General features: G+C 35.7%; 1 protein-coding gene across 1 annotated transcript in view; it reads right to left on the bottom strand.

Moving 5' to 3' along the window:
* Positions 1-25,258, bottom strand: part of PDE4B (phosphodiesterase 4B) — a 352,152-nt gene extending 326,894 nt beyond the window's left edge. The window contains exon 1 of the mRNA XM_077776270.1: positions 24,906-25,258. Within this exon, the coding sequence (XP_077632396.1) occupies positions 24,906-25,141 (236 nt within the window). The 5' untranslated portion in view covers positions 25,142-25,258. The remainder of the gene's footprint in view (positions 1-24,905) is intronic.
* Positions 25,259-25,529: the final 271 nt, after the last annotated feature.

The following is a 25,529-nucleotide window of genomic DNA, read 5'->3' on the forward strand; positions in this document are numbered from 1 at the left end:
TATTATGAGAATACAACATACAATGCATATAACATGCAAAATACGTGTTAATCCATTGTTTATGTTATCGGTAAGGTTTCTGTTCAACAGTAGGTTATTAGTATTTAAGTTTGAGGGGAGTTAAAAGTTATATGTGGGTTTTCAACTGCATGAGGTGTTGGCACCTCTAAACCCCACATTATTCAAGGATCAACTAGATACCAAGAGTTTATCCACTATTTTATAGCAAAAAAGAGAAAACATTAGAATTTATTAATCTACCCACCCATCTACTGGTACAAGAAACATTTCTTAAAAAATAGGTCTTCTTACTGAGGGAAAACATCATATACTGAGGGAAAAACATTCATAACTTTATCATTTATAAGTCAAAAAAATTCCTTGCACATATTATGTGCCCAGTTAATTTGGTTGAATAAATGTAGAAACTGATCTCATTGGTATAGCTTCCTTAGCAAGAAATTGTAACAATAGATTTAAAGCCATGTAATCAGATGCTAGCTTAAATGCAAGACTTTCTTAAGTGTTAAAGCTAGGCAACAGTGGAATGAGTAAGTGCCTTGGGTGGAAAGCTTCTCATCTTTGAAACCGTTCACACAGAGCCTGATGACCTGCTGTCAGAGATGTGATGCAGTGTGAGTGGCTACCTGATTGGGTAAGGAGTAAGTGAGGCAGCCAATGAAGTATTTCCAATTCCAAGATATTGTGATACTGGATTTATATTTTTTAATGTTTTTTTAAAATTTATTTCTGGGAGAGATAGAGAGACAGTGAGCAGGGGAGGGTCCGAGAGAGAGGGAGACACAGAATCTGAAGCAGTCTCCAGGCTCTCAGCTAGCTGTCAGCACAGAGCCCAGTGCGGGGCTTGAACCCACTAACCATGAGATCATGATCTAGGCCAAAGTTGGATGCTCAACCGACTGAGCCACCCAGGCGCCCCTGGATTTATATTTTTTAGAGACATTTTGAAAATGCTGGATAAGGACCTGATTGAATACTATTAATAATAATATATTATTTGTACCCATTATTGATTATTTTTCTAGCTTCTAAAACTCTCTAAATACAAACAACTTTACTCCACATTAATGGAGAATACTTGTATGGAGAATCTCTCAGAGTAGAGAATCTAAAAGTCAAGAGGCTGGCAAAATTATGAGCAGTAGTGAGTAGGCAGCACAAGAGCAAAAAAATAAAAAATAAACTCAGGCTGAAATAATCTACAAAAGTAATGATCAAAATATGTATAACTGAGATCTTCCTGCATATAGAGTTTTTTCCTTTACTTTAGAGGTATTTCTTCCTGAGGTCAATTTTCCAGTTAAACAAACACAAAATATACACTTAGGAAGCAGTCATATAAGAAACAGAAAATAGGAACTCAGATCAGGAGAAAAATCTCTACAATCTTTCCCTAATTAGCCCTATCCAACACTGATCCTTTATTCTAAAGACTTTATCTCCAAAGCATCATTATTAAGTTTATACTCTACCGATTTGTTCTTTCACTACATAACTGGTAATTATTCCAATGTTGTTTCATGTTTGCGGTTTCTTTTCTCCCTCAGGTGGATGATAGGCTATTTAAAGAGAAAGACTGTCTTCTAATTAACTCCTCCCAAAATCGATGGAATGTTAAAAACGGTTAACATTTTCTCCACTTGAAATTCCCTCTCTCTTCTCCCAGACTGTCTGAACACTTTCATTACTATAGAGCCAGCTATTGTGGGAGTCTTTCATAGGTTCTATAGTTCTTAGTAACAACTTCTCTGAACTCTTATAGTGTTTACTGTCTCTACCACTAATTGGAGTGAAACACATGCCACCTTGTTCTTAGCAACACTTCTCCTGTTTGAGCCAAAAAAATGTTCCTTCTCCTAGAGAGAAAGCATGACAACAGTGTGAACCCCTGATGACCTTATTTGTCTTCCTCACTGTATAAGTAACTTTGAGGGGTGCCTGGGTGGCTTAGTCGGTTAAGCGTCTGACTTTCGCTTAGGTCATGATCTCGCAGTTCGTGGGTTCGAGCCCCGCGTCGGGCTCTGTGCTGACTGCCAGCTCAGAGCCTGGAGCCTGTTTCAGTCTGTGACTCCCTCTCTCTCTGACCCTCCCCTGCTCACGCTGTCTCTCTCTCTCTCTCTCCTAGAAATAAAAACATAAAAAAAAAATAAGTAACTTTGAGGAACCAAAAAGTATTGCCCATCATCTAGTGTGAGGGCCAAAAGGTTTTAGTAGGAAGAAGATGATACCCTGACCACTCAGTCTAATCATATCAAATTGGAATAAAGCTGCATTAGCTATCTTTTAGTTCTACCATAATGACAGAAATAATGAGGTAGGCCTTAGGCTAGGAAGACAAAAGGCCTCAATAAAATCTTACACAAAATCAAAGTTAGAAGTTATTGAGAGCTCTCCAAGGTACCGAAGGAATATAACCACTTGGCATACCCACCCAATCGCAAGAATCCTGTTTCTCAGTGTTCTTTAAGAGATATAACACATTTACTTCTTCTATACTTATTTATTTACTTGTTTATTTCTTTACCATTTCAGACACACTTAATCTGAATCCTACTGTACCTAACAAACTCTTACAGTCCACCTATTATCCTGACCTAATTATGACATGTCCTTGCAACTAGCCTAGCTAGCTATCCTGTCGACCAGCAACAAAATTTCCAGGCCAAATTTCAAATAAGGTTTTTTTTAAAGTTGATTTTCCCCAACTTTAAAGGAAACTCTTGAAAGAGAAATTGTGTCACTGTGTATCAACAAATGCTTATTGATAATGACTAATTTTTCTTTGACTTCTATGTACAGTCTAGTGCAGGCCTTGTCATGAGTGGTTGACCACTCAGCAAAGCCTTGTTGACTGACGGACCTAAACTGAAGAATACAAACCCAGGGCTTGAGTGATGCCTGCAAATGAACCAGAGAAGCACACTTAACTCCTGTGTATATTGTCTATTAACTAGCTCTCCAAACCAGGTCCTACCCCGACCTCCAGCTTAGATTTAGATTAGTGGTATACAGTAGAATAAAATTTTAAAAAAGTGTATTGGTTATATGTGCAAATATCTAAACATCTGTGTTTCTGGATGCAAAAGAACTCCTATAGAAAACTGGTTAGCAAAGGACTGAACAAAGGATGTGATATATTAAACATAACTTTCTAAGAAGTATTTGCTGGACCATCCCATAAATTTATAAGAGACATTTAAACAACTCTAGGTGAACTATAAACTTATTCTAAAAATTTCTTTTTAAATAAATTGTTTTAGTTCCTTAATTAATGATTTCTAGGCTAGGAAAAGTGGTAATACATTTAGTTGTTATTGCAACAGTATCAAAATAAAATATGCAGCAGACTACTAGCCCCAGCCAATGCCACTGATAGTTTTCATCAGTATTAACCAGGTCATCAAAACTATATGTCATCATATCAGGATGAATTTGAATATGAAAATAGTAGGAACTGCTACTATTAATTGAAGAATACAATTACTCCAAAAAAAACAGCAAAAAAAATTTTAATGGTGTTTTAAATTTGTAGATATTTTCTTTGTTATAAAATATGAAATTAATTGTTGCATCCTATAGCATTTTATTATTAGATCACAGTCTATGTCACAAAACCTTTTAATAACAAATAAATATATATGTCATTTTCTACTAATTTAAAATTATGTTCCACTCACATTTTTATAAGACAGTATCATTTGAATCTGATAATGCTACCTATTTCTAAATCCTACCCTTAAGTTTAATTATTTGGAAGACTCTCTAAGATGTCACTGTAAAATATTTTCTGCTCAAATATTTTTTATGAGGGGTATTAGAATATTAACTTCATTTTGGAAATATCTTGTGGGATTTCTGTGTCTGTACAAGCAAAGTAAAGCATAAAACTGATATACTAAATCTTAAAACCCATTCAGTCAGAATCTACTGTATTATAAAAGTCAAAAACACATACTCTTTAGGCAAAAGTCTTTGTCTTTCTTTCACTAAAACAACTAAGTAGGTCCTGTTACAAGAGTAACAGTAAAACAAAAAGCAACTTTTACTTCAAAGATTCTATGATCTGTGGAGAGCTTATAAAAAATAGCCAGCTACCCAGGTGCAATCTAAAATACAACTGGAATAAATAGGTTAACTCTGAATTCCACATGCTACTTGATATATAATTGGTGAAATGTAAATGGCTCTTAGAAAGCACTCTTGGATAGAAATTTTCTTAAATCACACTAATAGTGGGTTATCTCCATTAAGCATTTCTGAACTTCACAAGCAGTAAGAGGGAATAATCAGTAGTTGCTCTCCTCTGAGCTTCTAAACCCAAGAAATGGAGAGTATAGAGAGATCTTTGTCAGGAAAGAATGATTTATTTTATAATTTCCTAAAGAGTCCTCTGGTTCTTAAAGTCATAAATGAAACTTTAAATTAAACAAGAAAATCTACAGAAATACTGTAGACATTTTGCTATTTCCACAATACTGACTATGCTTGAAGAGAGTAAATTCAATTAGCAAGACCATATGATCCCATATGCAATTTTTGGCCACAGAAAATCAATTGTCTACTACCAACATTAGATATATGTAGAATAAATTCAAATACTATTAGTTTATAGAAATGGTAAATTATCATCCTGACTACGGAACCACATGTTACATGTTGAGCTTTTGTTAGGTAGTTTTTATTCTTTTTTTTTTTTTAATGTTTTATTTATTTCTAGGAGAGAGAGAAACAGTGTGAGCAGGGGAGGGTCAGAGAGAGAGGGAGTCACAGACCGAAACAAGCTCCAGGCTCTGAGCTGGCAGTCAGCACAGAGCCCGACGCGGGGCTCGAACCCACGAACCGCGAGATCATGACCTAAGCGAAAGTCGGATGCTTAACCGACTAAGCCACCCAGGCGCCCCTAGGTAGTTTTTATTCTTAAATACATCAATATTGAACAAATTGTAGGCTAAGTCTAGTGAATATTATCCTTTTTTTCCTAGACTTATCTTAATACTTCATTAATTGATATATAAATTGATAAATTAAATCAGTATATAAAGCCTTTTATATGGCCAGCACTATAAAAGATGTTGGTACTCCAAAGACAATATATTTCTGGCTCTCATATCTTTGCTCTCATATTCAACAGTCTGATAGAAGATGCCAAGTCTGTAAACTCCCAAATAGCAAAACAGTGTTTGTATGGGAACAATCTAAATTCCTGAGAACCACCTTCCAGCCTTCTTGCTAGAAGCCAATGCTCCCTACTTTAGCTACTCCTGTTCCCCATCCCATCCTTACCTCATCTGCACTTTTTCCCTGCCACAACACCTAACACAGCTTATACTCCTCTCCTTCAATAGCTGTCCTATGCATTCTGTCCCTGGGAATATCTCAACACCTCCTTCAACTCAACTCTGACGTGGGGTTGAAAGCAATCTGCATTATTGTGTTCCTTAGCCATTTATTTCTTGCCCAAAAGCAATCAGCAAAGTCCTTTTGGTTGTGTTTTACCACTAGAAAATTGGAAGAAATATGAAATATGGGAAGCTTAGAGAATATACAAAATTAATGATTATTTTATTACTTATTATGACACCCTGTATGTCCTATTCTTGTGTATGACATCTCTTGGCTAAGACATTTCATCATGTTTCTTTTTAGATGCTCTTTGCCTTTTTCATCTCAGTGATTGGATTATACTTGATATCGTCATTCACAATGGTGCCTAACAAGTTATTTGTGCAATTTAACCTCTAATATCTGTACTCTTCCTTTCTGTAAAGGAAGTTACATTGGAGAAGCATTACACTGTGAATGTATTGAACACTACTGAACCATATACTTAGAAATACTTAAGATGATAAATTTTATGTTGTGGGTATCTTATCACAATTAAATTAAAAAAGAAAACTGTATCAGTAGAGAGCAATAAGTGAAATGAAGACAATTCTCTCAGATTTGAAAATCCAAAATCCAAAGCACCATCTTAGGAGTAGTAGGGCCTTCCGTATATATGGGTCATCCTTAAATACCAGGACACACTGGCATTTCTGAATGAAGAGCAGCCTCTCCACTGGCTACCACTGTGATTTGCCTTTGCTTCTACCTATTTCAAGCATGTCAAACTCAGTCATTATTAATTAAACACTTAGGTAAACAAACATTTATTGAATATCAACTATAAGTCAAACATAGTGCTGCAGGAGTCATACAGGGTGTGCAATTCAATTTTTGGAAAATAATAATAGATTTTTGTAAATTGGTAGCTGAATATAACCAATCATAGCACAGTTTAGCAGTTATGAACATGAACTTAGGCCTCCAGTCAAGTTTCAATTCTGGTTCTGCCACTTGCTAGCTGTGATCCTTTTGCTTTTTTTTTTTTTTTGCTTCACTTTTCTCAGCCTTAAAGCAGGGATATTAATAGTACTTTATTCATAAAGTTGCTTTGAGGATTAATTGATTTAATATTTATGAAGATGTTAGAGCATTACATGGCACATAGTAACAGCTAAACATGTACTGAGTGCCTAACTAAATGGAAAAGACCCTGCTAGAAGTTATGAACATTTGTTTGAACTGTGCCCTAGAACCTACTATTTAACATGGTTTGTTTGGCTATTTTAAGAAAACATTCAAGTCCTTGAAAATATCCCCTCCATCTGTGATGACTGAGAACAGATTGTTTAATGAAGAGGAAATATGATGACTGTGAAGTTTCCTTGTACTGGACTCACATTGTGGTAACTTCTCCTACCCTAGCAGCTTCAAACTGTACAGAAGGAAGTGAAGAGCATGCTTGTTGTCACAGTACATGCACTACGATTACTTCCAGAGAGAAATGCACCATTAAAGTCAAGTGTTATTCTTAGGGATAAAAAAAGGAAAAAAGGCTAAAAAAAATCCGAAGTTAAAAAAGTATCTGCTCTATCAAACTGGAGTCATGGATGGAATTATAATGATGCTCTCCGAGCAGGAACCTGAGCTGCATTACAAATGTGAAACCTTTTATGAGGACCAGATGGAAACATTAAATGTCTAAAGAATTTGAGAACATGTTAAAAATGAAAATCCCAATCCAAACACAATAACTATGTCTTATGTGTGCTACTGCAAAACCAGAAAATATTTAGGACATAAACTCCTTAAAAGATTGTCTTTCATTGAAAACTAAACAACACTTAAGAGAGCCCAACTGATGAAAACTTGGATGAAAAATCTTGCATCGAAGTTCAAAAAACAGCACTTGGACCAGAGCAAAAAGTGATGATAGAACTTCTGGTATTTGTCATTATTACAATATGAAAAAGAAAACAACTATAAATTCTAGACCTCAATCAATAGTGAGTTCCTTAACTGAGTCCCTAGAAGGAAGAGGTTGTAATTATTATAACCTAGAAAATCATATATAAATTCTTTGTTTACATCAAAAACAAAAAGAGTTGGGTTGTCTTTCATTTTGCTAGTTTCTATTGTATATCTTCTCACATTTTAGAAATATCCTAATTGTTTGACAAATGGTATGTGTGCAGATTTCCTCATACACTGTAATTTCAGAGGCAGCATTGTTGTATCACTGTCTGTCTATATCCCAGTGGTAAATAGGGACACAAATAAGTGTCTCGTGTGCAGTAAAAATACTGATACCTTGGAGAAAAAAAACTAAGAAATTCAGTTCAACAGTCACCAATTACCATGCAATGTGAGTAAGATTAAACTTATTGTGGTGATTAGTTCACAGTATATACATACATCAAATCATTATGTATAACACCTTAAACTTATATAATGTTACATGTCAATTATATAACAATAAAAGTGGAATAAAAACATTTTCTAAAAAAGTAAAAGAAACAGAACTGGCTTCAAAGAGATTAGTCTAATACAATGACCCCAAATATTTTTCCTTCCACATACTGCTCTACCAGTAATATTAATAATTGTGATACTCTCTCCTGAAAATATTCATATTGCTGTTGCTAATTGCCTGGTTATAGCAAAGGGGGAAATATACTCATATACAACTCCCACTGCACTTACTCTGAGAACACCATTCCCACTCCTATTCATGACATATTTGTAACATAGTAAGAACCACTGTTGTAGTGGGAGTCAAACTTACTTCCAATTAAAAACTAAATTTTCACTTATTACTGTCCTATAATGCTGAAGATTGATCCAGCATATATATATATGTGTGTGTACATATATATATATATATATATATAGAGAGAGAGAGAGAGAGAGAGAGACTATATATATAGTCTTTCATGGGATGGTGAGGCTGATTAAAGCATGATGTCAAAGTCTTGTAGGAAGAAAACAGAAGAAAGTTAATGAGGTAGAAATTTAGGAAGTCATTGAGATATGATGGAGGGTTAAGACACATTATAGAGGCTAACATGAGGATGCAAAATGAAGTATTAAAAAGGAAAGAAAAGAAAAATAATATCTACCTAATGCCTATTATGTATCATATTATCTGACTTAACCTTCACAATAAAATAAAATAAAACTGATGGCATAGTGTGTACAATGGGAGGAACAGACATGATTTAGTTCTTTCCCTAAGATCCCACAAGTAGTTAACAATGCAATCAGATTTTATATTAATCTATTGTTAAATTTTAATAATATTTTGAGGGATTTTGTTTTGTTTATGTCTTTATTTGAGAGAGAGAGAGAGAGAATGTGCAGAGGAGAGAGGCAGAGGGAGAAAGAGAGAATCCCAAGCAGGTTCTATGCTCTCAGCCTGGAGCCCGATGTGGGCCTGGGTCACACAACCCCAGGATTATGACCTGAGCCAAGATCAAGAGTCCAGTGCTCAACTGACTGAGCTAACCAGGTGCCCCAAATTTTAATAATATTTTTAAATTTACTTTTGCAGATAAAATTCCTTCTTTGGTGCAAGATATTTACTTTTACATATCTATCTATCTATATTTATCTATCACATCATTTTAAAAAATATTTTAATGTTTATTTACTTTTGAGAGAGAGCGAAGGCAAGCGGGGGAGGGTAGAGAGACAGAGGGAGACACAGAATCCGAAGAAGGCTCCAAACTCTGAACTGTTAGCACAGAGCCTGACATGGGGCTTGAACTCACAAACTGCGAGATCATGACCTGAGCCAAAGTCAGGTGCTTAACTGACTGAGCTACCCAGGCACCCCTACATCATCTGTTCACATTTCTCTCTCACATTCAACTTGGAGGCTCAGTGGTTAAAATTGGAATACTCAAAGAGTCTTCTCCATTCATTCATTCATTCATCCAACAAATATGTATTAACTCCTTATCATGTGCTCTTTTGTTTAATAGGTTGAGGAAATTTACCAAGATAGATAGATAGATAGATAGATAGATAGATAGATAGATAGATAGATACAACATGGGCATGAACATACATGTGGATGTATACATCAAGTGTGGATAAGAACTATACAGATATCAAAGCAGAAGAAAGCCAAAATACGGAGTGTTATTTTATACAAATGGTCAGTGAAGTCCTCTCCAATTAGATGAATTCAAGCGTTGACTTGAAAGAAAGAAGAAATTGGGCCATACGGATATCTTGGGGAAATTCTTTTTTGATAACATAAAATGGCACAGACCTTGAAAGGGATATTGCTTATACTGTTTGTTTGAGGCCCAGCAAATAGAAAAGTGTGGATGGAATGGTGTGAGGGGAAGGAACAGAGTTTGAGAAACAATCATTTGAAAACAATAGGGCCTTACTGGTATGGTACACACAAATTAACCCATACTCTGGAGGATTCTGAATAGATATGTGGCACAGATGCTCACATGTTATAAAGAATCACAATGGCAACTGTGTGGGCAATACACTGCAAAGATGAAAGGCTGAAGACCAGGGAAGAGGTTAATTTAACAACCCAGGTAGGAGACCATCAGAACAGTGGCAGTGGTGGTAAAGAGAAGTGGTCAGATTCTGGGTACATTGTAAAAGCAGAGATGATAGAATTTGCTGAAGCAGTGGAATACGAAATGACCAAGAAAAGCAGGAGTCATGGAAGACTTCAAGGTTTTTGACCTGAGAAATTAGAAAAAATGAAATTGCATTTTACCAAGATAGAGAACAAATTACAACAAAGTGAGAAGGAGGTGATGAAAATCATGATGTCAGTTTTAGATGTGCCAAGATATAGCTGTCAAGATGGCTGTTGGATAGGTATATAGGTCTGGACTTCAGAGAAGTCTGGCTAGAGATATAAATTTGGGATTCATCAGATATTATGAATAGAGCTATGGCACATTTGTAGACAGGTAGATATAATCTAATAGGATGGAAAATTGGTGACAGAGCAGGGGCAGGTGCAAGAACAAAGCCATTGATGGTGAGGGAGATACAGTGCACAATGGAAGGGCTAGCTTCAACCAAGTACACAGAGAATGGATCCATAGAAACAAGAAGGCAGGAAACATGGGCACAGAGCAGATGGGAGGTAAATGTGGTAAATGAATGAAAGGTTTGCAAACACAACTACATTCAGCTCATCATCTATGTCTCATGCCTTGAGGGCATTGGAAATGCCCTTTCATCCCCCAAAATACTTTCCTTTGCCTCTTCTCTCTAACGTGTAAAATTCTCCAAGCAGAAATTAATTCTTCCGGTTTAATGTTTATTTCCATAACATGAAATAACACATAAAACCCCATGAGTCAATTATACTTACATGAGAATGAATGTGTCAGGTCCTCACTGTAAGAAAGCTTTTAATGAGGAGACATGAGGGTATGAGAACTCTGAGTGCTTTTCCATAGGTGTTTGGAATTGGAGGTTGAGAAGGAGGTGGAGTGGAGGAATGCCACTGAACGTGGCACTGGAACGTGTCTATGGCATGTGTCCACATAAACACTGTGTAAGTAAATCAGAACACCTGGGATACTTGGCTCATCCCTTTATAGCCAGGTTACCTAGCATCAGTCAGTTGATGTCTTTGTTTTCTCATTGGTAAATGGAGATAAGGATTAGATGATATAATGTGTATATAGTATAACCTTTTTTGTAAAAAATTTTTTCAAATACTGCTACCTTATTGGAGCATATTTCCTGCTTGTTCACACTAGCAGACTACTTGCTGGTATACAACTTCCCAAGTATAGCTCACTAGTGATTAATGGCTCAAAAAAATAAGTCATCATAACAGGGGAAAATTCAAGGATCACAGACATTTGTAAAGAAGAGCAGCACCACTGCTCTGTCAACCTTTAGTTTCATAGTCAGATTGGCACCGCTTGGTAGCAATGAGAAAGCATTATATTTTATTCTTATATCCTTTTAACACTTATATCTATCAAGTAAAATTATTGCACACGCCAATTGATTATATACTCTCCTTGGTTAGATTAAAGATCCTTAATGGCAAAGTGTTATCATGTTTACTTTATCCAACAATAAACATGTTTTTGATAGGAATGGATCCAAAAATGAAAATGCAAGGCACGCATCAGAATTAATTCAGCAAGTGATGTCTATCTAGTTTTTAGCCATCTAAAAAGGACTGACCTATACAAATACAGCAATGCTTTAAGAAACTCTAAACACAAACATCTAAATTATCAAAGTACCAAGTACTTGGCAAAAACATTTTTAGGGTTCACCTAAAATATACAATTCATTAATGCATCTTAAAGCTGAGTCACATTTAAAGAAACTTTTATGCACAGAACTTCTTAGAAGCCTTTTATTTTCTTCTGAATGTCTCTGCCAAGTTACTTTGCGGAAAACCAAAGCACTCTATAGCCACTTGTATTCATATTCATACCATAATTCATGAGGTAAGGATGGTAGAGCAGGTAATTATTAATTCCATTTGACAAAAAACCTACCAGTGGCAAATATACAGTGTATGTGCTCAGAGGTCATCTGGGATACAGCTGGCATTAAAACTCAAATCCTTTGAATCCCAAGCAAGTACTGTGTTTATAAAGATAGCTCTTTCATAATATTAGGCTCTGTAAACCTTTATTCAGATGAAGCAGTTGCTTAATTTAATCTACAGTTGCCAGATAGGGTCCTAAAAATCCTATTTTATCAATTTAGACACAGCCAGAACCTTGGCATGATTCTTACGAAGGCCCACATTATTTTATTTTATTTTGCATTATCACAAAGCTTTGAGTTTATTTGAATAGCTGATTTTTCAACTACGTACAAATTCACTTGACTAGAAACACCTGTCTTAAAGATATAACCTTTTACTGCCTTCCAATTGCTAGGAGACAGAATCAACCTGATCAGTGATAATATGAGAAGGAAGTCTGTGTCAAAAGGAAAACAATGTTTTATTTCTGTTTTCATCCCTAAATATTCTTGGAAATGACCAAGATATAAAGAGCAATTTGATTTAAATGCTGCATAGTCATCTGGATAAAAACAAAATACAACTTTCACTGCACTGAATATTGGTTATAAGAGCTTTCTACTATCTTTCTGCAGGAAGCATGAAGGTGATGTAATGACCCATGGGGGCAGATAAGATCCAAAGTTGCCATTTAGTCTGGCCCCTGTCTCCATTACAGTGTTTCACATAAGTGGTCCCACTGAGCAGAAACTCCTCTCCTTTTTATGAAACAAAATGTCTGTGGAAGAATGTTTGTGGTATTTAATAATGTTTACTAACAGTATGCTCTTTACATACAGCCCAAACACAACTGCAGCATGTAAGTCACTCACTTTATTTTGTACTCCTTAGAAACTGTTTATCATTACTTCCTGTCCTATAATCTTATCTTTGTTCTTCTTCCAGCAAATAGGTTCCAATTTGTTGTGTTTTTCAACAATTGTACTTAATTTTATAAATATCATATATGAATAGGGAAAGAATTGTTTAATTTCTACTTTACTGATGAGGAATTTGAGGTTCCAAAGGTTAAATGGCTACCTCTGCCCTACTCAAAAACAAAACAAAACAAAACAAAAAACAGTTTGTAAGTGGTGGCGCCAGGATGCATGTCTAGATTCTTTGACTCTAGATCCTAAGCTCTTCCCAATGCTTCTCATGAATAAACTTTCTTATATAAACAAATAACTAGGAGGTTAGATTCTACTGACTGGGGAAAACAACTTCACTGACATTGTGGTCCTTTGAAAACATTTTTTTCTATTTAGTACAAACATATTTAAATTAACTTAGAGAAAAGTGTTTCACTGGTATCCAGTTTCACTAATGGAGACAAGTATGGAATTCAAGAAGGTAACTGAAATCTTAAAGGATACAGATCATTTTATGGACAAAGACCTTTGTAGTTGTCTTTGTGAAGAATGAAAGTGATTAGACCCCATAACACATGGTGATTTCTCTTTCAATTTAAATTTTACCTTACTGTGGAAAGAACAGTTAATATGGGCTTTAAGATAAAGAACGATCCTAGGAAATGAAGTATCCTATGAAACTAACTGGTGTAAAAAGAATGAATATGCACAACAATTTCTTAATAAAAACTTATTTAATTAAAACATGTCATATAAAATAAATAATTTACATTATGATCTATAGGTTATAAATTTTTACATGGAATTGTAAGCTATGGATGCATAAGTGAATTGATGTCTGCTGATTACCTGTCATTGACCAGGGATTGTGCTAAGCACTGTGCACACATTAATTTAATCTTCATAGGGTCCTCATGAGATACAAGTAGTATTTTTTAAATTTTGCAGATGCACAAAGAGGAACCAAACTAAGTTAAATGGCTTGTCCAAAATCTAGTGTCTGGTAAAAGTTGGGAGTTGGGATTCAAATGCTGTGCTCTGCACCAGACCACCCAGCTTCCTACAGTCCCCGTGTTGTTTTGGTAAACATTAGTATGTTAGAGACAACAACTCTGATTCCTGAGTGAGCATAGACCTAGCAGAGCAAGCTGATAGGTGAAGAGAAAGGCCATAGTTATCCCCATAAAATTAAAATTTGTGTCTGGATTTCACCGTAAAATCTCCGGAGGAAGCCATGAGCAGCTGAGGTACCAGCAAGAGAGAGTTGGATCCCTTATTTTTTTTGTCAACCTCTCATTGGGAAACAAATAGTCCTGATGGTGAGAGAAATTTCCTGTAAAAACTGCAGAAGTAATTGTGGCCCAAATAAGCCACAGAAGCACTCTCAGGCCTTCCATACTCAGTCGGAGCTTATTAATTTGTGGAGGAATAGAAAGGGTAGCAAGGAGACATTTTGAGATAAGTGACTTTTTGATGACACTGGAATTTTTCCAAGGTATTTGTTCACTGAATCCTATATTAGCTTTTTATATGTGGGATCTTGAAATAAATAAAGCACCTTCTTATGCTTGTGTTTTGTTTTGTTTTGTTTTGTTTTGTTTTGTTTTGTTTTGCCTTTGCTTTCGAGCTGATTGATGTAACTAGATGGAATTACTTCAGTGTGGTTCTCTTCCTCTCTCTTTCACTCAGTGGACAAATAGCTTTTCAAAATAAAAAGGCCATAAAGTTTCTTAGAGGGTGTAAGCTATTCACACTGGGTCTTCTGATATGCATACTAGTATAATTACATTTGTGATTATCACATGATAATAAATAAATGATATTTTGTTTCTTCAGTATATGGGATAGTCACGCTGTGGATAATGTAAAATTATTTCTTTATAAATTCACACACATTTTGATCCTCAAATTGGCACAGCCCATGCCCAGTGATGCTTTTCAAATAATGAAAAATAATTTCTGCTTTACCAACCAAGGCTGACAGTAATGTGAATATTTGTGTATGCTTAGAGATTTAAAAAGATATTTAATTAAACATTAGCATTTATTATGTGATTTATAATGCATGAAAACTGTGTTAAGTATTTTAATACATTATCTTGGAAGATAAATAGGTAGTGGGCCAGATAGATACATTTTGTTCTTGTTTTGTTTTGAGAGAAAGAGAGAGAGAGAGAGAGAGCATGAGCTTGAGCAGGGAAGGAGCAGAGAGAGGGGGTGGAGAGAGAGAATCATAAGTAGGCTCTTCACTGCCAGTACAGAGCCCAACACAGGGCTCAATCCCATGAAACATGAGATCATTACCTGAGCCGAGATCATTACTGAGCCAAGATCAAGAGTTGGATGCTTAACCAACTGAGCCATCCAGGCACTCCCAGATAGATATCTTTTTTAAATTAAGTTAACATTTGAAAATATTTAAACATAAGGCAATTTTCTCCATTTTGCAAATGAAGAAATTGGGGTCCAAGACAATTAACTGATCTAAAATTTCAATAGCCAGTCAAGAGAAAATACTAAAACCAACTGTCTTTCTCAAACCCCAGACAATGTAACATAAAATGGAGATTATTGGTAAAAAATATAATTCAAGATAACATCAAGACTATACAATGATAGAACCCCTGGTATAGTATATAAAGACATTATATTCCATTCTAATGTTACAAGTTTTAGAGTTTTTTTCTAAAAACTATAAACTTCTCTTCTTAGGGAAGGAAGGTTTAAATGCTATGGACATCCATCCTCTTAGGAACTGTGATAAGCACCTACAATCAACAATTTATCATTAGGAAAAGTCATAACTATTACAGATGCCTCTAACCTTCCACTATAACTGCTCCAATAGTTTAGTTTTACAAATGGGGACACAAACTTACTTACAACTTGTCAATATGCTAGTACACTCTTAAGAATTAAACTTAGGAGTACCTGGGTGGCTCAGTTGGTTAAGCCTCTGACTTCAGCCCAGGTCATGATCTCATGGTTCGCGGGTTTGAGCCCCGTATCAGGCTCTGTGCTGACAACTAGCTCAGAGCCTGGAGCCTGTCTTTGGATTCTGTGTCTCCCTCTCTNACGGGTTTGAGCCCCGTATCGGGCTCTGTGCTGACAACTAGCTCAGAGCCTGGAGCCTGTCTTTGGATTCTGTGTCTCCCTCTCTCTCTGACCCTCCCCTGCTCATGCTGTCTGTCTGTCTGTCTGTCTCTCTCTCTCTCTCTCTCTTAGAAATAAAAAAAAAGACACATTAATCTCAGATTGTGATATGGGAACATGCTCATGAAATGGAAATATAATCCCATACTTTAAAAATAAATATGAGTCTCTTTTTGATCTCAAAACTACTGCTCTCCATGTAAACATGCTCTCTTCAAACTAAAGTAAACACACACATTGTGTTAGATATAGTGAAAGAAATAGAGACAGGGTAAATGTAGACAAACATTAGTAATTAGTAAATGTAGGTAAAGGATGTTCATCTTGCTACTCTTTCAACTTTTTGAAATTTTAAATCTTCACTCCCACTGACCTCTCTTTGTCCCAGATACTTCCAACCTCTTCATTTATCCTGCTGCCATTCCTGGACATTTTAGATGAATATAATTTTAATGTTATCAATTGTCTGCAGAGGGGTGCCTGGATGGCTCAGTCGGTTGAGCACCCAACTTTGGCTCAGGTCATGATCTCACAGTTTGTGAGTTCAAGTCCCACATCAGGCTCTGTGTTAACAGCTCAGAGCTTGGAGCCTGCTTCAGATTCTGTGTCTCCCTCTGACTCTGCCCCTCCCCTGTTTGCTCTCTCTCTCTCTCTCTCTTAAAGATAAACATTAAAAAAATTAGGGGTGTCTGGGTGGCTCAGGAAGTTAAGCACCTGACGCTTGATTTCTGCTCAGGTCATGAACTCACAATTCATGAGTTCAAGCCCCACATCGTGCTCTGCACTGGCAGTGCAGAGCCTGCTTAGGATTCTCTTTCCTTCTCTCTCTCTCTCTCTCTGCCTCTCTCTGTCAAAAATAAATTTTAAAAAGCATTTAAAAATTATAAATAAATAAATAAATTGCAGAATTCTAAGACTTTATCAAGCACAGATACACAGAAACTTTTTCTCTCTCCACTCATTTACCTCTTAAACTGGGGCGTTTTCAACTACTTGGATATTAGGGAATCTATGTGAGACCCCTCCAAAGTTCTCTAAGCCTCCAGTCATCCATGTCGTTTTATTTACCAGGGACTCAGAAAAAGATCATCATCTCCCTATTTTTCAAGGAATACCCAAAATGGTCCCTAGAACACTGATGTTCCAGAACGTGCAGTTTGAAAACAGTTTTCTTGAAACCATACTGTTTCTTACCCTTTATTTCTTATCTGTGTAATTCCCAGTAAGCCTGAGTTGTGTGGGGTAAAGGTAGGGAAGAGGAGGACCAGTGGGTCTGTCAGGGATGCATGCCATTTGCAAACGTTCTGTTTCATAAAACATCTAGAGCAGCACTCATTTTTTAAAAAATTTTAAACGCTTATTTATTTTTGAGAGAGAGAAAGCAGAGCGTGAGCAGGGGAGGGGCAGAGAGAAAGGGAGACACAGAATCCAAAGCAGGCTCCAGGCTCTGAGCTGTCAGCACAGAGCCTGACCTGGACTCCAATCTCACTGTGAGATCATGACCTGAGCCGAAGTCAGAAGCTCAACCAACTGAGCCACCCAGGTGCCAGCAGTCATTCTTATTCTCCCTCACAGAGAATATACCTAAATTCTAGCAAGAAGTAATCTGAGATGGTCAACAAATTACTTCAAATTACTTTTTTTTTTGAAAGCTTAAAGTACACAACGAGATTGAAACATATCTGTGTCAGACAAATTACTAGGAGTGACAGAGGTCTCAACCTCGAAGTGCAGAAAAAATGAGACAGCATCAAGTGAAAAATTTCACCCCTGCTGATGTCTTTTCTAAAGTACAAGGGTTATTAATTCACAATTTCCTCACTCTGCAAGTCATGGACTCTTACTTCCAAATTCCCCGTGGGGAAATCCTATAAAGAACTCAAATTGCCGTAGCTCTTGCTAGCGTTAATATTTTAAATGTTGCATCAGTGGAAAAACATAGATAACTAAACATTCTAATATATAAAATGCAAACATTTTAAAGGCCAAATAACAAATAGATTCCTCTGTGTGACACTTCCACCCAGTTAACAAGAGATATGTAGAGATTTCCTGATCTAAAGCGCCAACTGTGCTATTTGATGCATGAAGAATAACCAAATAAATAATTGTACAGTACTATGGACAAATATTTACTTTACAGCACTACAGGCAAGGTGGTATGATTTGTACAAAATGGCTTAATTAAATAGGCTACCATGTAAAACACTTAGCCTCTAGTGAGATGTTGTAATTAAACCTGTATCTGCAATATCATAGAGAAAAAAAAAAAGTTAGCCAGTTAAAGTAGCCCTACTGGCAAAAAAGAAACCCAAAAAACAAAAAAACAAAAAACAAAAACAAAAACAAAAAATTAGATGGATGGAGTAGGAAAGGTGCTTGCAGAATAAGTATTAACTAAGCTGCCTTTTTTCTTCCTTCATATCAGGCCGGAAAGATCTTCTAAGAATAAAGAGTAAGAAACAGGAACCATAGTCATTCTTTCTTTTGTTTTTCCAACAATATTAAGTGCCAGTCTTTCTTGTAGGTGCCTGGGAATTAGTAAACAAGATAAAATCCCTGCCCTCATGCAAATTTAGAAAGATTGGCAGATAACAGAAAAAAAAAAAAACCAATATAACAAACAAGCATGTCTTTTCAGTTGAGTATTATCAAGTAATAATAAATACCAAGAAGAAAAATAAAGCAGAGTAAAGGACTAGAAAGTAAAAGCTGCTTTTTTTAGATAGAGGGGTCAGAGAAGCCTTCTTTAACAATTTATATTTTAGTAGCAGCCTGTATGGAAGTAAGAGAGTGGGTCAAATCAACATCTAAGGTAGTAGTCTTCCTGGCAAAAGGAACACCAAGTGCAAAGGCCCAGGAGTGGAGACATGGTAAGTTTGTTGAAGAACATAAAGGAGGCTAACGTGGCGGGAGAACAGGAGACGAGGTCACAGGTAGCCTGGAGCCAGATAACACAGGGCCTTGTAAACTGTGATAAGCATGCTGGATTCTTTCCTGAGAATCATTTCAATGCCTCAATCATAATATTGCTGGTGTTTTCACAGTGATCTTAGAGAAGGAAGCACCTATAAACAACATCTAAGGAGAAAAACTGAGAGACCACAAAAGAGGGAAGAACGGGAAAAGAAAGTAAATGGGGTTTCACAAAGAGGGGATAACTTTAGCAGTTGGACAGCGGGCATGCTTCCCGGACCACCTTCCAGCACGTATCTTAAGGGTTGTCATCATTACTTTACACAGCCCATTTACAGGAACTATTTTTAAAAATTCAATATATTGAAGACTTGTGGACACTAAAAGGCCAGAAAAACACCATTTATAGACTTGCATTACTGAGGAAATGCTTGCTCTGATTAAAGCAATAGACTCAGGCTATGAGGCATAGATTTCCACTGGTGTTCAGTTCAGCCTGTAAACTAAGATAATTTCTGTTAAAAAAAAAAAAAATCCTCCAGGACTATACACAAAACACAACACAAAGCACCTCTTGTAAATGAGGACTGAGCACTAGGGTTTTCCCCAGAGGCACCATCCTCACAAGCACATTTGCAGTGATTGTTTGATGCATTTGGGGACAGTGCACATCAGCTAGTACTATGCATAGCATCATTATGTAGGTGATAAATGTAAGGGGAGACCAAATTTACATACGTTCCCCCCATGTTCCATAAACAATAATTTGTTAAGCCATAAAGAATGTCCTAAGTACAGTTTTCAATGTTATGGGATATACCCAATAATTAGAAGTCATTACTCTCAAATGTACATTCTCCTTTTTCCCTTCACTTCTAATCTCCTCATCTACCAAGCCATTCTCCATAATGCCTGCCAAGTCTCTTCCCAAAGTAAAAGCTATTTATGGCAATCCCCTCCTCACTACCTTGCAGTGGCTCCCCACTGATGATGGAATAAAGCCCCAAGTCTTGTTCATGATATTGGACTCTCTAAAGTATGGCTCCAATCTATAGGCACTGTCTTACTTCCGATCTTTGTCATCTTGTACCTTATGCTGTGACTTTAGTGAACTTTGCTCACTTTCCCCCATGCTCTGAGTCAAATCCCAGATCAGGTCCTTATTTGCTTATTAACCTGGGAAAATTACTCATCATCCTGTGCATCACTTCTTTTCCTATAAAATAGAAACAATAATACTGTATAATTCATAACTAATGGGCTCTTCATGGGACTAAATAGGTACATATATTTAGAAAAATGTCAGATATGTTGTAAGTGCCAATAAGTGAGAGCTTTAATTACTGTTACAGGTTGACAGAATTTCCTTATTATTACTATTTCTCTGACCAAAAAAAATGGCCTTCCTGCCCACTCTTCTCCTGGAAAACTGCTACTGACTTTTCAAAACCTCACACAAATTTCATCTCTTTTCTAAATCTTTCCTAACAGTGATTCACTTTCTATAGGTCTTTATTTCTTCTGTGCTCTCATGACAAATTGAGACATCATTGTTCAATACCATTATTTACACATCAGTGATTAATTAATAATCCATAAATTTGTTTGCCAGACAGTATATGAGTTCTTCAAAGGCAAGGGCTCTCTATCTTTCTCATTTTATATCTCCTAAACCCAGAGAAGGGCTTGGAGTACAATAGTCTCTCAATAAATGTTTTGTTCAATCAGCTGTTCAATCAGTAAACATGTAAAGACATAAATATTTCTCAAAATCTATCCAATATAGCTAGCAAATAGTTCAAGTAAATTGAAGAATAATACAAGGTACAGATATAGTAGGTCTAGCTAAGGAACTAGGCCTAAATTGCATAAGTTTGTGCCTAACTTGTGCCTAAAATTTAGAGGAAGGTCAACTATACATTATATTCATTGTTCTATTTTTACTCTTTCCCAGTCATTCCAGCTTTGTCTTGTCAGGTATAAACTTCTTTAGAGTATGAACTACGTTTTCCAATACATTTGCACTCAATTATTAGGTATAAAAGTACACAGTCATGAACCTTTGTTAAAACAAGGAAAGATTTACAAAATATAGGTAGAACTAAATGGAGGAAAGAGAGAAAAATACAAGTCTTTTTTCTGATACTAACTCTAATGGAAAGAATCTTGCTCCCTGGGCAGGCACATTACCAAGGGCAAGCAAGGATAGATGGACAGAGTGTGGTGCTCACCAATACATTTGTTCTTCAAGAAGAGAGTGTAGAGAGAGGTGTGTGGTGAGCACAGGATGTAGCGAAGGCCATCACCAGTAACTTTCTTTACAGAGTATCACTCTGCTGATGCTGGAAAAGAACCAGTGACTGAGGTTCAAACATCAGCAAAGGAATGAAGGTTGAAGAAGCTGGACACTATGGCAAGTGCCAGTCCAAAAAAGCACTGCAGGAGCCAGACAGAATAAGATTATGTCTCACAAGCTGTCACTCTTTGGGGTTAGGAATAAATAATATGTTGACCTAAGGACTCTGGCATTAATTTTCCAACTCCATGCACATTTTATTTGACACTCTGCAATGTAAAATGTGTTTTTTACCTGTATTTTTTCATATCATCTAACAATGAGTGTGGTGTCTATTACTGTGTTTCAGAATTCTAAGAAGAATTTGGAAATTGGGATCGTGATTCAGAGTCAATTTAATGGCTGATGGAGTAGAAATGCACGGAAGAAGCTAAAGCAAATTCAGAACATTTTAAATATCTGCAACATGTAATCTTGAAAAGAACAGGAGTTTAGAGTATTCTTATACTCCAAATGAAACTTAAATGAGATAATATATGTGAACATTCTGGTAAAGAGTTTAAAATATAGCAGGTGTTGGAATCCACATAGATTGAACCAGAATTTTCTCTTGTTCACAGCAGTGCTCAATTCTATATGTTGAGAGTATAAAAAAGGATCAGTTAATAATGATCTTTGAATTCATGTGGTTCTTATAAGCCTTTTCTTAGTATTCATTGAAGACCAAAAACCAGATTATAAATACTATATGTTATATACAGACTTATCATCCAGAAGAATTTTCCAATACCTGGACTATGAAACAGTGAGATTGTGTACTAAATAAGGCTATAAAACTATCTCTCCAAAGTCACTAAAAATAGGGCAGATTTCCAAATGTCGTAGATGGAGTAACTGGTCTGCCCAAGGGTAAAAGGAAGCAATGAGATAATCACCCAAATTCCTTCCAGATTCAGGATTGTTTAAATATCCTGATTAGTGACAATACACTGACTACCTACTTTTGTCTTCAGATATTTTAAAAATAATCCCAGAGTCAGTATTTCACAAGTGCTTTTTAAATCTTCTGCCATTAGCCCACACTTCAGAATTTGGGTTTTCAAAACCAGAACTACATGTTCATCTGACCGAAATATGAAATCTACAAATAACTAAAGATAAAAAAAAATTGTTCAGTGGGTTTAGACATAAACTGTATCTTCTGCATTGTTTAGCTTCATCATGAAAATTACTTTAATTTCAATGCTGGAATCAAAACAATCCAGTCTTCTTAAAAGAAGCCTACTGTCTACTGTAAAGTAATAACATGTTTTTAGAGACTTCTAAGTGCATATCTTGGAATTTCTAACTTAAATGCATGGTTTGGAAAATACCAATCGTTGATCGTGATAGTTACATTTCATCATGACAAAGGAGCAAAAATAAAGTACTTATGCTGTTATTTACTCATGTTCCTATTACATATGATGCCAGAAAACAATTTTTAAGATGAGTGAAAAAGTCATTCAAATACATAAGATATATGTATATTTTCTAAACAAATTTTAATGAAATGTTTCATGTAAATTTGAAAAATATTAAATGTACACTCAAATAGAACAATAGAAATAAATGTAATTACGGACATAATAAGGACTTGAAAACAAACTGATATAGCTTTACTAAGAATGGTAAGAAGGGGAGTATGTGAGTTGAGGAAGAAAAAGGGTGAAAATGAATCACAGTCATAACTCAAGTCATTTTATAAGTTTGGTGACTAATGGATTCTTTAAACCTATATTATGGTACATTTTAACCAATTAATGTGTTTTATGGGGTTTTTTGACAATCTATAGAAATTTTTGTTTTACCTCAGCTAGAAGAAGATCACTCTAATAGCATAAGTTACCTTAGATATCAATTAATTATTCTTTTTATAACTCATTGCAAGAAAATTTGTATAATGCATGAGTAAAACTGGCTTTTTAATCACTTTAAAATTTGGATTCTTTTGAAAAGAAAAAAAATCCAATATTTATAGCTCATGTTCCTAGCACATCAAAAATCTATTCTAAGTAAAAAGAAAGGTCACATTATTATATTCAGAAACTCTACAGTAAGGAAAATATTACCAAAGTCTTATGAAGATTTACCATTATCTGAAAATTAGCTTACTAAAATTAAATGTCCTTCTTCTCAAAATACTGGTTTAATATTAACACAAGTAGTAAAACACATAAGCCTATTGGTTAATTACACGTTTTCCATCTCTGTTCTTTTTATGAGAATGAATTATACGCCCATCCCTTCTTTTATTCAGTTATACTACTTAGCAAACTATAAGAAAATACGTACACATTAGGGGTAGAGTAAACCAAGAGAGAAAGGCGTTCTTCAGTATATGCTTATATATAAATCCTCTCTTTATATAAATGCCACCATTGGTAGGTTTTTAAAAACTAATCACGTGCATTCTACGTATGAGACTACAATTAAGATTTAATTCATCAAAAAGATGACATGAAACATTCTTCAATAGAGCAACTATATGAACGACAGTCCATTCTCAGAAAACAAAAACAACCATACCATCTTTCTAGGTAAAGTATTCTTTGGCTAACCATGTGGTGACTATCAAAGGCAAGCTACATATTTCTAGGGGTAAGCTGAATTTGCTAATGCACTGTGCAGTAAATGAGACAAACATTTCAGATGAGTGGAAACTAGAATTTAAGTAAATATTAATGTGCAAACCCAGATATCCAGATATCCTCAGTTTATAACGTTGGTTGGCAACCTAATGTGAAGTCACACAACCACTGTGCTAATTAGAATTGCCTTTAAGAAGTACTAGCTCCCTTTATTGCTATGGTCCCCATTAAAAAAAACTATACAGATACCCAATTTTGAAGGGTCTCTTAATCTGAAGAAAATGTATCCTCCAGAGAAATCTGAAATGCCCTAGTTTGATGCTTAAATTTCTTTAATTTTAAATTTCTTTATTTAATTTCTATTGTGCTTTTTTTTAACATTTCATTATCATACTGATTTAAGGAAGCTACCCTATTGTATGTAACATATATATTAAAGGTGGCAGTCTCAGTGCAATTTTTACAGAAAGTTCTTGGATGTACTTACTTGGCATTCTTAAGTAAACTGGGAATTTATTTATTATTGCCTATAAATCTGAAGTTACTTTTTTTTTTACAAGAGGCTCTTAAAGATAATAGCAATTTTAATCTAAATAAGACTAATTAACCATGTAATTTCAGAAGTGATAACTTAGTTCTCTTTTTCCTTAAGTAAACTCAATAAATAAAAAACACACTAGTTTCTACACTACATAGATGGCAATACAACAATTAAGTTTGATTTTATACATTGTCATAAGAAATAAAGCAGAACTAAAATTCAAACATTTATTCTCATACCAAAAATACGCTATTAAAAAATATCAACAATAGCCACAAAACACACCAGAAAAAGTCAGCTATCACCTCAACAGAGATTAAACAAAAAACTGAATGTTAAAAACTCCTTCAGTATTTAATTTACCTAGAATCTGCTAGGTATTTTTCGGTAAGCAGTAATTTTAAAGACTCCCTACAGCTAAAGGCTTATTCGATCTGGAAACAGCTTGGGAGCACAATGATAATTTAATATGCAGTGCACTATGTATTCTTTAGCGGACCCACTCTCCATTCATTTCACACTTGTGGTATGCATTATGAACAAAATTCAAATGTTCTTTTTTCTACATTTCTGAATCACTGCCGCTACTGAAATGCACTGCAGACACCTCCAAGTCCCGTCTTACCATGTATGAGCCACAGTGAAGCGCCGCCGTTGCCGGATGCTTTTATTCACGAGCAACTTTCTGAAAAAGCATGGTGAGTTCCTTGGTGAACTGCGTGGAGAAATTTTAGGAGATGTAGGTCTGTTTCCCGGTAATCTTGGAAGCTCCAGTTCTAAGTGCATTTGCTCCTTGAAAGTCTTTATGCAAACCTCAGATTCAGAAGCAGTAAGTTCTTTTGAAGATTCTTTTGCTGTCATGTCTTATGTGGAGTGCTGGCTTTCACCACCCAAAACAAAACCCTCAAACATAGCAGAGACACAGCTGCAGGTTAGGAGGCTGATGAGTCTGCAAACTGTTTTCCAGTTTAATTTCGGAAGCTGCGGCTCCAGGGTTTGAGCTGCTTAGAGCAAGAGCAGCATACTCGAAGAATGGCAAGTCAGGCTGTCACAAGGAGCTTTATCAGCCTAGCTTTGCCTCTGAAAATGCGCCAAAGTGCTTCCTATGTCAGTAGCCTCCTTGTGGATGAGGCTTGTCTGCAAGCTACACACTGACACTCACTGAATTCATTCAGCTGAATATATCAACTCATGAAATATTCATAAGGGCTTCTGATAAATCCTTTACATGTATTTTTTAATCTCATCA

Source organism: Crocuta crocuta, unplaced genomic scaffold (assembly GCF_008692635.1).
Source record: "Crocuta crocuta isolate KB4526 unplaced genomic scaffold, BGI_CrCroc_1.0 scaffold17, whole genome shotgun sequence".
Lineage (NCBI taxonomy): Eukaryota > Metazoa > Chordata > Mammalia > Carnivora > Hyaenidae > Crocuta > Crocuta crocuta.